This window comes from Sus scrofa, chromosome 15, assembly GCF_000003025.6.
Source record: "Sus scrofa isolate TJ Tabasco breed Duroc chromosome 15, Sscrofa11.1, whole genome shotgun sequence".
Lineage (NCBI taxonomy): Eukaryota > Metazoa > Chordata > Mammalia > Artiodactyla > Suidae > Sus > Sus scrofa.
The window spans coordinates 77,094,868-77,109,438 of NC_010457.5; the positions used below are offsets into that span (position 1 = coordinate 77,094,868).

General features: G+C 41.7%; 1 protein-coding gene and 1 long non-coding RNA gene across 2 annotated transcripts in view; both read left to right on the forward strand.

The window, feature by feature from the left end:
- On the forward strand, positions 4,308-4,691 carry LOC110256942. The gene has a single exon (XR_002339024.1). It is a non-coding gene; the product is annotated as an uncharacterized LOC110256942 (long non-coding RNA).
- The window catches only part of GORASP2 (golgi reassembly stacking protein 2), a 31,314-nt gene continuing 21,183 nt past the window's right edge, over positions 4,441-14,571 (forward strand). The window contains 1 exon segment of the mRNA XM_021074828.1: positions 4,441-4,688. Coding sequence (XP_020930487.1) covers positions 4,626-4,688 — 63 coding nt within the window. The 5' untranslated portion in view covers positions 4,441-4,625.

Sequence of the window (14,571 nt, forward strand, 5' to 3'; positions counted from 1 at the left end):
AATGCTAGTGAGAATGCAGGGCATTAGGAAAGAACATTCACTGCTGGTGGGAATGCAAAATAGCACAGCCATTTTGGAAAACAATTTGACAGTTTCTTATAAAGTTAAATGAAAACTTACCATGAAACCCAGCAAACTCACTCCTAGGTATTTACCCAAGCGAATTAAAATTTTATATTCAGACAAAACCTATATATGAGTGTTCATAGCAGCTTTATTGATACTCGCCAAAATTTGGAAGTATATGCTGACTGAGTGCCGGCTTGTATTTCCCACTTCCAAGTCCCCAAAGAGAAAGTCTGATTGACCTAGCTACTCACCACCATCTATTATTTGTTTTTTGGGAAGGAGGGGTGTCTGAGTGGGAGGTGGAGGCAGAGCTTTTTTAACAAGCCGCCTCACAGGTTTTTGGTTAGTGTAGATGTTGGCTGCTGATAAGCCAGGGGTTCCCCTCTACTCCCGTCAGCAATGACTTGGGTTCCACAGCATAACATGACTCCTCCTGAGGTTTACTCCCTCAGCAAAATAAACTAGGTCAGAAAGGGGTTGTAGATGAAGGAGGCCCCGCTATCTGACTATGCAGAGTGGCTGTCCTCCAAATGCCCCAGGAGCCAAACTTTCCCAGAGCAGTTTGGAGGCAAAAATATTAGGCTTGGGAGTTCCTGTTGTGGCTCAGTGGTTCACAAGCCCGACTAGTATCCATGAGGATGCAGATTCAATCCCTGGCCTCACTCACTGGGTTAAGGATCTGCGTTGCCGTGAGCCGCGGTGTAGGTCACAGATGTGGCTCGGATCCCGAGTTGCTGTGGCTGTGGTGTAGGCTGACAGCTGCAGCTCCGATTGGACCCCTAGCCTCAGGACCTCCATATGCCACAGGTGTGGCCCTAAAAAGACAAAAAAAAAAAAAAAAAAAAAGGCTCGTACTAGCCAATATGATACACATAACCCTTCTATCAGGGACTGCTTATTTATGGGAACTCAGAATTAACGAAACCCAGAATAGACCCACAAAATTGCATCTCAGATGCTTCTCCTTCAGAAAAAAAATAGATTTCATCTTGTTAGCCTTTTTTAGTCTGAAGATATTTGGTTTTGTTGGGCTTTGCTTCTCTGCTGCCTGTGATGTTTCAAAATACCAACTTGCCTGCAGCAGATTCCTACTTCAGTTGAGACTGATTTGGACATAACCTCTCATGTGTTCCCCTCCATCATGTTATATTAATTTACATTTGCTTTGGCAACATCTTTGGGATTTTATGCTCTGCCCTCTGAGCAGATTCCCCCAGTAAAAGAGGAAAATGTGTGGCACCAGGAAAGCTGGAGCAATGGTTATCACATTTTTTCAATCTCAAGTCAGGTGAGCCTTGCACCTCACATTCTGCCAGCTGCCCCTAAAGAAATAGCACAGGTTTTTTTGTTTTTTGTTTTTTGCCATTTTCTTGGACCGCTCCCGAGGCACATGGAGGTTCCCAGGCTAGGGGTCCAATCGGAGCTGCAGCTGCCAGCCTACACCAGAGCCACAGCAATGCAGGATCGGAGCTGAATCTGCAACCTACACCACAGCTCCCGGCAACACCAGATCCTTAACCCACTGAGCAAGGCCAGGGATGGAACCTGCACCTACCGTGTTCCCAGCACCCAACCAGGAACTGAGAATCTAAAGGTGAAAAAACATGATCCTCACCCTGAATGAATGGAGTATAAATGACGAAAGAGAGGCCTGTGAGGATGATGAAGTAACCAGCAAGGAAGAAACTAACTAGTCCAAGAATTCGGGGTAAGGAGAGAGTCACTCTGAATTTAAGAATAAATAACATTTGAGATAAGGCCTTAAGGGATTAGTTAGAATTTTTTTAAATAGAAAATGTAGGAGAGAACATCCCTGATATATGGATGAAGTTGAATAAAGTCAAGAAGGTAAGAAGGTATGCGGGGAGTTCCCCCTTGTGGCTTAGCGGGTTAAGAAACCAGACATAGTGTTTGCGAGGATGTGGCTTCCATCGCTGACCTCGCTCAGTAGCTTAAGGGACTGGTATTGCTGCAAGCTGTGGTGTAGGTCACAGATGCAGCTTGGTCTGGCATTGACTGTGGCGAATCAGCAGCTGCAGCTCCGATTCGACCCCTAGCCCAGGAACTTTCATATGCTGCAAGTGCAGCTGTAAAAGAAAAAGAGAAAGAAAGGAAGAAAGAGGAGTTCCCTTCATGGCTCAGTGGTTAACAAATCCAACTAGGAATCATGGGGTTGCGGGTTCGATCCCTGGCCTTGCTCAGTGGGTTAAGGATCCGGCGTTGCTGTGAGCTGTGGTGTAGGTTGCAGATGCGGCTCGGATCCCACGTTGCTGTGGCTGTGGTGTAGGTCACAGACGTGGCTTAGATCCTGCATTGCTGTGGCTCTGGTGTAGACTGGCAGCTGCAGCTCCAATTGGACCCCAGCCTGGGAACCTCCATATGCTGTGATTGTGGCCTTATAAAGCAAAAAAAAAAAAAAGAAAGAGAGAGAGGGGGAGGGAGGAAGGAAGGAAGGGGAAAGGAAGAAAAGAAAGAAAAAGGAGGAGGGAAAGAAAGAAGGAAAGAAAGAGAAGAGTAAATGGTCTGTATGGGAAATGCAGGTACTCACAGGGCTGCAACACAGCAGCTTTAAGCAGGGGCTGGAGTTGCGCATCCACTACCTCAGGTCCACAGCTGGTGTTCTGCAAACTATGGCTCCTGTCAGATGTCTGGGAAACAAAAATTTTGACCACTGAACATAGCAACAGCTTATAACACCACCACGAAGAGGATTATAATTGCCAAGCAGAACAAGAATATTTATCAACAAATCTAGCTCTTATACTTACTCCTTTGCGTCAAATTCATTAATTTGTTGAATTAACTGCCAGGTACTCTATTAGGTATTAGGAATACAGAGCTGACTCCACTGCATTCCCTGTCCTTGAGAAGCCTCATAACTGGAGATATCATCTGAATCTTTATATATGTCCCAGGCCTCCTAAAAACCTGGTATTGGTTTATGGACAGCAGAGAAAGAAAAATGATTTTTTTATTTTAAAATTCTAAATACTCTTCTATTGTTACAAAAGCAGTCCATGAGTATTTCAGAATGTAGCACCAGCAAAGACAAACCAAACCAAAAAAAAAAAAAAAAAAAAAAATTCCATCACTACCAAGGGGTCACCATAGTAATGCTTGGTTCATATCTTGCTACATCTTCATACACATACTCTGCGTTAAGGTGTATTTGGTTTACAAAAATATGTCTGTATTGTTTACAGACATATTTTGCCTTATAACCTGGTCTTTTTTCAGTCAATAATTTCCACTTTTCCAGGACAATTAATGCTTTACCTTCAAATTCTCAGTATTCACATTTTCCCAATTGAGCCCAAACTGTCCTTTACAGCTTATTTTTCCAAATCAACCCCTAACTCATGGCCTTTCATTGCACCTCCTGGCTATATTCTTGATTATTTCTTTTAATCCAGTATAAACTCTTTCTTGTTATTCCGATTTGATGAAAAGAACTGGCCAGCTGTTATGAAAAACGGCTCACTTCCTGTATTTTTGCCTGGTTGCTTCCTTGTGAAATCATTTTACTTATTCCTCTATCCTCTCTTCCTGTAAATTGGAAGATCTAACTAAAGGTGTGAAAGGAGCAAGGTAAACATTTTGGACCAGAGTACTTCACAGGTGATAACAGGTACTTCATGTTGCTTCACATCAGAATACACATGCTCTGATATCTGGTTGATCCACCGTAAGTGATACTCAAATTGACCCGTGGGCAATGGCCATAACTGCGGGGTTTTAGAAGGGAAGGGGCAAAAGGAGCAACCGAGTAGGAAAACTGTGACCACAAGTTGGCTAACTGAAGGAAGCGGGGTGGAGAACTGAGCAGCAGGCGGTGGAACTCCAAGGGCATCCAACTGTGCTCCCCACTCGGGCACCGCTCAGTTTGTGACGATCTTTTTCTCATAATTAGGGGAAAAAAAACAAAGAACTTCGGCGGGTCCTCCATGACTCTTTAGGACAAGTGCTTTATGAAGGGAGCGTTTTCCTTTATAAAGAGGTGAGCGGAAGCGCTATCTGCCCACGAAGATACCCTACCACGCTCCTCCGTACAACCTGGGAGGAGTACTTTAAACTCAGAGAAGAGGGAACTCGTAGTGTTTGCATCCACCCGGTTCTTTTCAACAGCAGCCCCTTCCTGGTCTCTGGCCACCAGGCGGAGCTACAATCAAACAACTCTTCTTGCAGGCTAGCGGGAACGCGGCTTAGATGAATCTTGTCAAGCCCAGGGACCCGTAGCAAGGTGCCAAGGCTGGATGAACCGTATTTCTGCTCTCTCGCGAGCACGAGTAAGGCCCCTCCCCACCTTCCCGCTCCCCCCTCCCCTCGCCTGCTGTACGCTCAGGCTCCTCCCGGTGGTTCGCGGCAGGTGGCGCTGTCGGCGGCGTCGCTGCGGCCCCAGCTGCCGAGGCGACGATCTCCCAGCGGGCAGCGCGGCCCGGCTCTCCCGAGGCAGCGAGTGCCACGTCCCAAGTGCTACGCGGAGGAGCGGAGCGGGTGGTGCGCGGGAGGCGGGAGCTGCGCGAAGCCCGGCCCGGCCACACTGATCGCCCGCCGCCATGGGCTCCTCGCAGAGCGTCGAGATCCCAGGCGGGGGCACGGAGGGCTACCACGTCCTGCGGGTAAGAGCATCGACGGCGGCGCGGGGGTGGCGGGCTGGAGGCGGGGCCCGGTCACGGGGAGGCTGAGGCCCCGACGGGCTTCTTCTTGGGGCAGCCAGGCCGGACCCCGAGAAGGAGCGGCGAGTGCCGGCGCTGCGTTGGCCGAGGCCGGTTCGAGAGGCCGCTCGCATCCCGCCTACCCCGGACTCTCCGGGCCCAGCATCCGGAAGGAGAGGCTGGAGCCAGAGGTGGCAGCCTACGATTTGGCCGGGGGCGGCCCAGGCGAAGAGGGCAACCTCGGCTCCTTTTCCTTTTGAGAGCCTTCTCTGCCCCTCTCCCCTTCATTCTTAGCTCCCAAAGTCAAGGAAGGCTTGGGGGCAAAGTCTGTAAAAGAGGTGATGGTGAAGGTAGCGTTTCTTTTCTGTGAAAAGGAAGTCTGGAATCCGCAGGCTAGGGGAGGGGGATGCGACGGCAGGTGTTAATCTACCTCGGCGCTGTCTGGATGTCGGGAAAGGCCAATTAGGCAAACAAAACGAAATGGCCTAGAAGCAGGTTCGACGTACTTAAATCTGCTTGATTTTCAACTGGACTTTCTTCTGTCCTGTGTCGCTCCTGACCTTTCCAACGCTCCTCTTCCACATTTCCTGCCCAGGGGAACTTCCGTTCTCTTTTTTCTAAGTCTGCTCAGGGTGTGGTGGTGATGAATGTTTAGATCCACAGTGTAAAAGAGGTAAATGGAGAGGAACGTTAAAAAAAAAAAAAAAATCAGGTAAATAAAGGAAAGCAACCTCAGTCCCCAGGACGCAGGGAAACAGTATCTCTGAAAGCATTAGCTAAGTCCCTGCTATGAATAGCCTGGGTTGTTCAGAGCATGTGGTCCTTTCCTCGTGGAACTGAGTGTCTTTAAAAGTAGCAATGTTGATTGTGTGCGTGACACCTGCGTGAGTGATAACATGATGGACTGTCAGCAAACTAGCCCCAATCTGGAGCACCATTCAGTGTAACTAGATATTAGCTCCTGGCTAATTTTCACTGAAAGTAGGAAAGCTCAATCCGTGGTGCTACAGCCATGTTCTCCCTTAGGTCCCATGTTTGAGGTGAGACAGCATTCTTAAACTAAATTACCAGAAGTCTGCTTGATAGGGCTGTCATCAGTCACCTTTCTGATCTTCAGGATTATCACATCTAGTTGCCTCTCCACTCTGCTAAAAATCCCTGTTGAAGCCACACTCTTGGTAGGAGAGTATGATTTTCCCAGAAAATACAGAGAATGTATAAATAAACTATTACCTTCTAATTCCCTTCAGCTAAGCCAGCCCCCAAGTACCACGCTGACGGAAATGGAGGGAGAATGGTCAAATCCCAGTTGTGAAGTGAAACTTGGTGGCAGTACTTTTCTATTCTCTGGTTTGATTCTGAGTTCCTCTGCTTTTGGACTATGTTGTCCAGTATTACCAGATGATTCTCACAGTTGCTGATTGTGGCCATGAATACTGGGATTCGTGATATTTTTATAATTCATGCACTAGGTAAAGCAGTGTTGATGAGTTTTTAGTCTATAAGAAAGCTGTACACATCAAAAGGATTCTAATTCAGTGACTTCTGTTAATGACTATGTTCGTTCAGTGTTAAAGTTGAAGTGAATTTCTTTACATAGGTGCACTTCAGTAAATCAGCACTCACTCATATTCAGTGGTGTATCGGCTATTAATCTATAAATATGGTTTTTAGAAGCACTAGAGACAACTTTAGTTTCCAGTCTTCATCTAGGGCATAAATGTTACAAAGACAAAATAATTTTTCTTTCATTTGAGTTTTGTTGGTGCTTTAAAATAGTCATGATCATCTAGTTTAGGCTAATTAAAAAAATTTTTTTTTTTTGAGGGAGAAAGTACTAGGTTAAATCTCAACATTTAAAAATATCTTCATTTGTTATTATCTCAATTACAGTTGTATATTCCATCTCTGAATTACTGAGCTTGTTAACCAGAATAAATATGGCAGGGTAATCATGGAATAAAGTCACCCAAGTTTAACAAGTTCTAGCATTTAATTAAAAGTTACTTTTTAAAAAAATAATTCCCTGACCATTTCCATGCTAGTAATAGAAACTTGTATGATTGTGTTTTGAAATACCAATTTATAGTGACACTGATGTCCACTGCTATTTTATTATTGCTGGTTCAGAGTTGTATTACCACAATTCAGGGATTGAACATGTTTTGTCCACATCCATTGGTAGGTTCTGCTTTAGAATGTATTTAGGGGACAGCCTTGAAATGGTTCCAGGTTTTCTGCTATATACTTTCCTTTTTCTCTACTATGTATTTATGTATTAATGCACATTTTCATGTTGTGATCATATTATATACCTAGTCACCATACTCAGAATCTAGAAGTAACCACCGTTGTTTATGTATTTTTTCAAAAATATTTCATGCTTGGAGTTCCTGTCGTGGAGCAGTGGTTAACGAATCCGACAAGGAACCATGAGGTTGTGGGTTCGATCCCTGCCCTTGCTCAGTGGGTTGACAATCCGGCGTTGCCAGGAGCTGTGGTGTAGGTTGCAGACGTGGCTCGGATCCCACGTGGCTGTGGCTCTGGCGTAGGCCAGTGGCTCCAGCTCGGATTGGACCCCTAGCCTGGGAACCTCCATATGCCGCGGGAGCAGCCCAAGAAATAGCAAAAAGACAAAAAAAAAAAAATTATTTCATGCTTATAAAGGAAGACACACAACCTTTCCCTCTCTTTTTTTGTTTCCTTTTATAATTGTCAGAATCATAGGATACATACTGTTACACACCTTTGCCTTCTTATCTATCAAGGCATCTGGGCTGCCTTTCCATAGCAGCACACAGATTCGCCTCTTGCTTTTACTTAGCTCCAGAGTAAGTCCCTTGTACCAGAGTTTGGTTAAGCACCACCTCCTGGTTTTAGACATTTATATACAACCTTAAATCCTGCCTTTTGTTTTCACTTAAAACGTATTTCCCCATATTAGTGAATTTTAATGTGTTGTATAAATATGGGGTCTTCATTTTAGAAATTACTACATTGTTTTCTGATTATCAGCACATGCTCATTAGAGATCATTTGGATAAGTTCAAAAAGTTTAACAAAGAACCTAAATGATGTGTAATCCGACCCTCTAAAGAAGGTAAATACTGTTAAGTATTTTTCCTCTTTTTTCCCTGTGCCTAATATTGCCCCTTAGCCAAGTTTCAAAAAGTTTTTGAGTAAATAACATATTCAAGTACAGTATGGCCAAAAGTTGTAACATGTTGGCTTTAAAACCTAAATAGCCAACAGCTGAGGAATTGTTACATAAGTCAGGGCCTAACTACAGATTGGAATGCTATGCATTCAGTGAAAATTGTTTCAAAACACTCTCTGGTCATGGGTATGCCTCTGGGTATGTGCACATATGTTCCATAAGCCAGGATATTAAAAGGGTTATTGGTGAGTGGTGACGTTACTATTTCTTTTAAACTTTAATGTATTTTCCAAAATTTTTAAAGTGTATGTTCACAAAAATATAAAAATCTGTTTTTTAAAAGTGGACTGCTAGGAGTTCCTGTTGTGGCTCAGTGGGTTAAGAGCCCAGCTAGTATCCATGAGGATTCGGGTTCAATCCCTGGCCTTGCTCGCTTGGTTAAGGATCCTGCATTGCCACAAGCTGCAGCATAGGTCACAGATGTGTCTCAGATCCGGGGCTGCTGTGGTCATGGTGTAGGCCAGCAGCTGCAGTTCCGATTTGACCCTAGCCTGGGAACTTCCACATGCCACAGGTGGAGGCCTTAAAAATAAATTAATTAAATAAAGTGGGCTCCGAGTGGAAGATTTTAAAATTTGTTCAGAAGCTTTCTTTTAAAAATAACATTATATTTCAGATTTCCTTTCTCATGGGTCCAGGTCCACGTTTACCATGCATACCACTTTTATTCCCATCCTCTAATCCTAACATTAAGCTGAAATGTTAGCCAGGGTGTCTCAGTTTTGTTAGAGGTTATTACAGTCAAAGTATGTCAAATACAGAATTCTTGCCTAGATTTTCCATTAGTTATCAAGCCAGCCCAATAGAGTTGCCTTATGGATGCCCATTATAAGATGTTTCTAAATTAAAATATTCAAATTAATTCCACTCTGCACTTAATACTCTTTAAGATGGAGGATATCCGAGGACATTCTGGAACCAGTGTTCACACCAGTATGGGGACATGAGAAATGTCATGTTCACTATTCCTTATAATTTCCTCTGAGTGAGATTTTGAGTTGATGGGTGTTTTGAAGGAAAGGTTATTGAGATGAATTGTGTCTCCAGTGTAATACAGCCTTTATCTTCTGAACCATTTGCTGCAGCCTGGGCAGCAGTAGGTACTCTCCTTAAGAGAGAAGATGACAGTAAGTGGAATTATTTCTATAGAAAATGCAATACCTAGGCCATATCTACTGTTATATGGATGTGCTCTTTTTTTTCTTGGTACCTCATTAATCTACATGAAATCCTGCAGGATTTTAACTTAGTACCTATTTTGGTAAAGCGAATTTCCATTATTTGATAAGCATAATTTTTCTTTATTCTTATAAGATATTGTTTCTCAAACTTTTTAAAGTCATACCCTCATTTGAAAAACTTAAAAATCTCACTATTACCCCTTCTCTTCTCACTCATTCTGGGAAAAAAAAAAAAAAAGTGTAAAAGAAAACAGTTGGGTTATTTGATGTTTTCCAAATAAAAAGTTATAATTGAAAAAGCTTTATAAACACCATCTAAAGATTCTGACCTTCTTCCCAAATTGATCTCTTCCAATAAAAGACTGTGAGATTGTTTAATTAAAGAACATCCTTTGAAATTGCCTTTTAATATAGGAATTAAAATATTTGAGAATTCCTGTTGTGGTGCAGAGGAAATGAATCCAACTAGTATCCATGAGGATGCAGGTTCAATCCCTGGCCTCATTCAGTGGGTTAAGGATCCAATGTTGCCACGAGCTGTGGTGTAGGTGACAGACACAGCTCAGATCCCATGTTCTGTGGCTATGGTCTAGACTGGCAGTTGCAGCTCTGATTTGACCCCTAGCCTGGGAACTTCCATATGCCACAGGTGTGGCCCTAAAAAGAAAATAAAAAAGAATATTTAAGTTTATTAATGTCATGGAATTCAATGTATGTGAACCTCAGGACACTTTTAGAAATTTAAGTATCATTAGACATGAACTTTTCCCAATATTAGGTCTTGAACAAACTAGTAATGTCATGTTGTTTATATACCCTTTTATATTTTTATGAGGAAATGTAATTTAATGTATGGCTCCTTAGGATCCTCATTGGGGGAGACAGCTGTTGGGTAACTATGGTTTCTATCTCTGGTCAGTAAGTAATAGAGTGAACAGGACTGGCTCCAGTGCCTTTGGGCTTTATAATAATCCCCCTAAAATGTTCATAAGAATTGAACTTAGAATAATCACTAACATCAGTACATTCATTTTGCTGGCTTTAATATTCACTGAAAGGATTATATTGATTGATTCACTACTACAGTATCAGTTAGAAATCTAAACTAGAAAATAATCCATAAAGGTTTGTTATGTGCTTTGGAATCTGACTGTAGATTGCCCTGGAATTTGTGATTATCAAGTTAAGATAACTTTTTTCCAAACAGCATATGCAAAAACTTTGAAAGACTGTACACATCCTCTTGGCATTTCAAATAAATGTACTGCCCCATAAAGAGAATGATGCCGGGGTCATTTTGTTTTTGTTTGGCTGGCGTGTTAGCACCAATGAGAAATCATTCAAGCACGTTGTGGGCCGTAAGGAACCTTGTCGTCTTGTGGACATGGATACGTTGAGATATAGTTAGCCACTGGAGACCACCCTTGGGAATCACTGAATTCTAGTGTCAGCTCCATCACTCCATTGTCTTCCTCAGGCAAACCTTTGAATTTATTTGAGCTTCATTTTTTTTTTTTAAATCTGAAAAGCAGGGGTAATAGTAGTGCCTCCCCTGTCTTTTTTTCTCTTAACTAAAAACCAGATTAGAAATTGTATGTGAAAATACTTTGAAAAAAATTGGGTTCATTAAATTTCTTTATTAAAACAGTGCTGTCCAGGAGTTCCCACTGTGGCTCAGTGGTAACGAACCTGACTAGGATCCAGGGACCTGGGTTTGATCCCTGGCCCTGATCAGTGGGTTAAGGATCCGGCCTCACAGTGAGCTGTGTGTAGGTCACAGACGTGGCTCAGATGTGGCTCAGATCTGGCTTTGCTGTGGTTGTGCTTTAGGCCAGCACTGCAGCTCCAGTTCGACCCCTAGCCTGGGAACTTCTCTATGCCTTGGGTGCAGCCCTAAAACAAAACAAAACAGTGCTGTCCACTTCATTGGTTATTCCCAGGATTACATGACATATTCCATGTAAAGCATTTAACCTAGGGTCAGGACTATGATAAAAACTCAATAAGTGTTTATCATTTGGATTTTATTTCAAATTGCTTATATGTTACAAGTTACATCGTAGTGCCAGTGTCAGATTACAAATTACATCAGAGTATTGGTATCAGGAGAACATGCTCTTTGAGTTATTTTAGTAGAACATGTGAGAGATTGTTTTAGCAGATAGGCCTTGAACTCCTCTGGTCTACTGCAAAATTATTTACCACACATTTGTGTCAGGTCCCAAATAGGGAAACTGTTCTTTTTCAGACAGAGGAGCACTCCCCTTACTCGAAAAGTACCCTTTTTAATAACTGTGAACAATTTGGAGTTTATTTTTATTACAGCACATTATTTTTTTAAAAATTTATTATATTTGAGTTACAATGTTTTATTAATTTCTGCTGTACAGCAAAGTAATTCCAGTTTTTATATATATATTCTTTATTGCATTCTTCTGCATAATGGTTTATCACAGGACATTGAATACACTTCCATGTGCTATACAGTAGGCCCTGTTGTTTATCTATTCTGTATATAATAATTTGCATCTGCTAATTCCAAACTCCCAGTCCATCCATCCCTCACCCTCCTTCCCCCTTGGCAGTGGCAACCACAAGTCTCTTCTGTATGTCTATGAATCTCTCTTTCATAGACAAGTTCATTTGTGTCACATTTTAGATTCCATATATAAGTAATATAGTACTTGTCTTTCTGACTTATTTCACTTAGTATGGTAATCACTAGGTCCATCGATGTAGTTCCAAATGGCATTATTTCATTCTTTTTTATGGCAAACAGTATTCCAGTGTGTGTGTGTGTGTGTGTGTGTGTGTGTGTGTGTGTATACACCACATCTTCTTTATCCATTCATCTGTGGATGGACATTTAGGTTGTTTCCTTGTCTTGGCTGTTGTGAATAATGCGGCTGTGAACATTGAGGCACATGTTACATGACATTCTTAAGCCTTTTCCTGACATTTTGATCACCTAAGTACACACATATAACATGAAGCTTTATGTGTGAAGTTGAAATAAATCATCATTTAGGTGTTACTTGGGTTCAGGTTTTTGTTTGTTTTTTTTTTTTCTTAGTCTTATTTAACATCTCTACTGTTTTTTAGAATGGTACAAAGACAAGAGTGTTAACATTAAATTGAGAGCTGGAGTAGATGATGGTATAAAAACAAAGCCATTCTAAGGGACTTATTTACCATTTATGTGTGAAGAATTGGTAATGCAGTAATAAAGAGAAGACAGTTACACGTTCTACTGAGCCAATTTTATGGTAACATTTCCATGGTTAGAAACCTTAAGGGAGATAATTGACATACCAGCCAGACATTTGAGTATCTTTGTCACTTTATAAAACACCTAGTATGGTGATATCCTGTGTTTAGAAAGTAGCCTCTGGTTTCCTGTCTTTGTTTCTTTATCAGTTCTCTATTCCTCAGCTTGAAGTATATAAGTAAATGGACCAGTGCAGTTAGAAGAATGAATACTTCACCCCCATCCCGATTCCTCCCCAACTTTTCTTCCCTCATATTCTGCTAACCCTCTCTCCCCCAAGCCAAAATTAAAAGAGGCGTTCAACAAATACCATATGATATCACTTATATCTGGAATCTGATGTACAGCACAAATGAACCTTTCCGCAGAAAAGAAAATCATGGACTTGGAGAACAGACTTGTGGTTGCCAAGGGGGAGGGGGAGGGAGTGGGATGGACTGGGAATTTGGGGTTAATAGATGCAAACTATTGCCTTTGGAAAGGATCAGCAATGAGATCCTGCTGTATACCACTGGGAACTATATCTAGTCCCTTATGATAGAGCATGATAATGTGAGAAAAAAGAATGTGTATATGTATGTGTGACTGGGTCACCTTGGTGTACAGTAGAAAATTGACAGAACACTGTAAACCAGCTATAATGGAAAAAAAAAATCATTTAAAAAGAGAGGCATTCAAGCAAAATGACTCAAACCTAGTATAAAGTACTTTTATACTTTTAGTCCTAGAAGAAGTGTTTGCTTTACTGGAAAGCAACCCAGTGTAGAACAGTTAGGTCGATACATAGGAACTAAGGCCCAAAGACCACATATTGCATGATTCCATTTATATGAAGTGTCCAGAATAGGCCAATGCAAGTAAACCAAAAGTAGATTAGTGGTTACCTGGGGCTGGGGCAAGGAGGGGAACAGGAAGCATCTGACAATAGGGTTTCTTTCTGGGGTGACCCTTACTAAGTCATGACTTTGATAGCAGTCTATTCTGTTATTTTTCTGTTTTGATGTTTGTCTCTTCTGTCATAATTCACCAAATCAGTCTCAGAACCCACTGAAACTCCTTGTAGTAGTTGAATGCATCCACCTTAGGGATTATTTATGTATAGTTGGTGATTCATGATCTTCATGATCCAGCTTCTAATCATTGGTGCTAATTTCTTTTTATGTAATGGGCATGGTTGCCCTGTCACTGCCATTTCTACATAAACTCACATTTTGCTTCCTGAGAAGTGTAAAATGTCTGGCAGATTTCATCCTGCTTATTATAGCTATTTTTTCTAGAGTGCATATGAGAGAAGTATTTCTTTTCACATTGTGAAGAAGAATAAGCGTTAGGAGCAAGTTATTTAGTGGCCTTTACATTTATAAAAGGCTCACAGTCCTTTTAGACTTAATTGGTAGGTTTCAAACTGTGGTCCTTTTAGGGTATGTTCTTAAATTGTAGTAATTTCATTTCTACTTTTTGGATAAAAGGAGCCTATCTTAAAACTTTTTGTATTAAAAATCCATATAGGAGTTCCTCTTGTGGCTCAGTGGATTAAGAACCCAACTAGTAATCATGGGGATTCGGGTTCGATCCCTGGCCTCATTCAGTGGGTTAAGGATCCAGCGTTGCCATGACCTGTGGTGTAGGTCACAGGCATGGCTCAGGTCTGGTGTTGCTGTGGTATAGGCCAGCAGCTACAGCTCTGATTTGACCCCTAGGCTGGGAATTTCTATATGCCACAGATGTGGCCCTAAAAAGTTAAAAATTTTAAAGCAAATAAAATCCATGTAAGTGTACTGCTTGATGTATTTTTGCAAACAACACACTCGTGTAAGCAGCATCCTGTCCCTTTCCGGTCACACCCCAGCCACCCCCAACTCCCCAAAGTGAATACTATCCTGATTTCTAAGACCAGAGATTAGTGACCTGTTCTTATACTTTATATAAATGGAATCATATGATAGGTACTCATTTGTGTCTGGCTTCTTTTGCTTGTGAGATTTAGCCATGTTGTTGTGTGTCGTTGTAGATCTTTCATTTCATTAATATATTTTATGCCATAGAATGAATATGCCAGAATTTGTTTATCTATTCTGCTGTTGATCGTCATTTGTGTAGTTTTTAGTTTGGGGCTATTATAAGTAGTGCTGCTGTGAATGTTATGTTGTGTTTGTCTTTTGGAGAACACACACATGCACA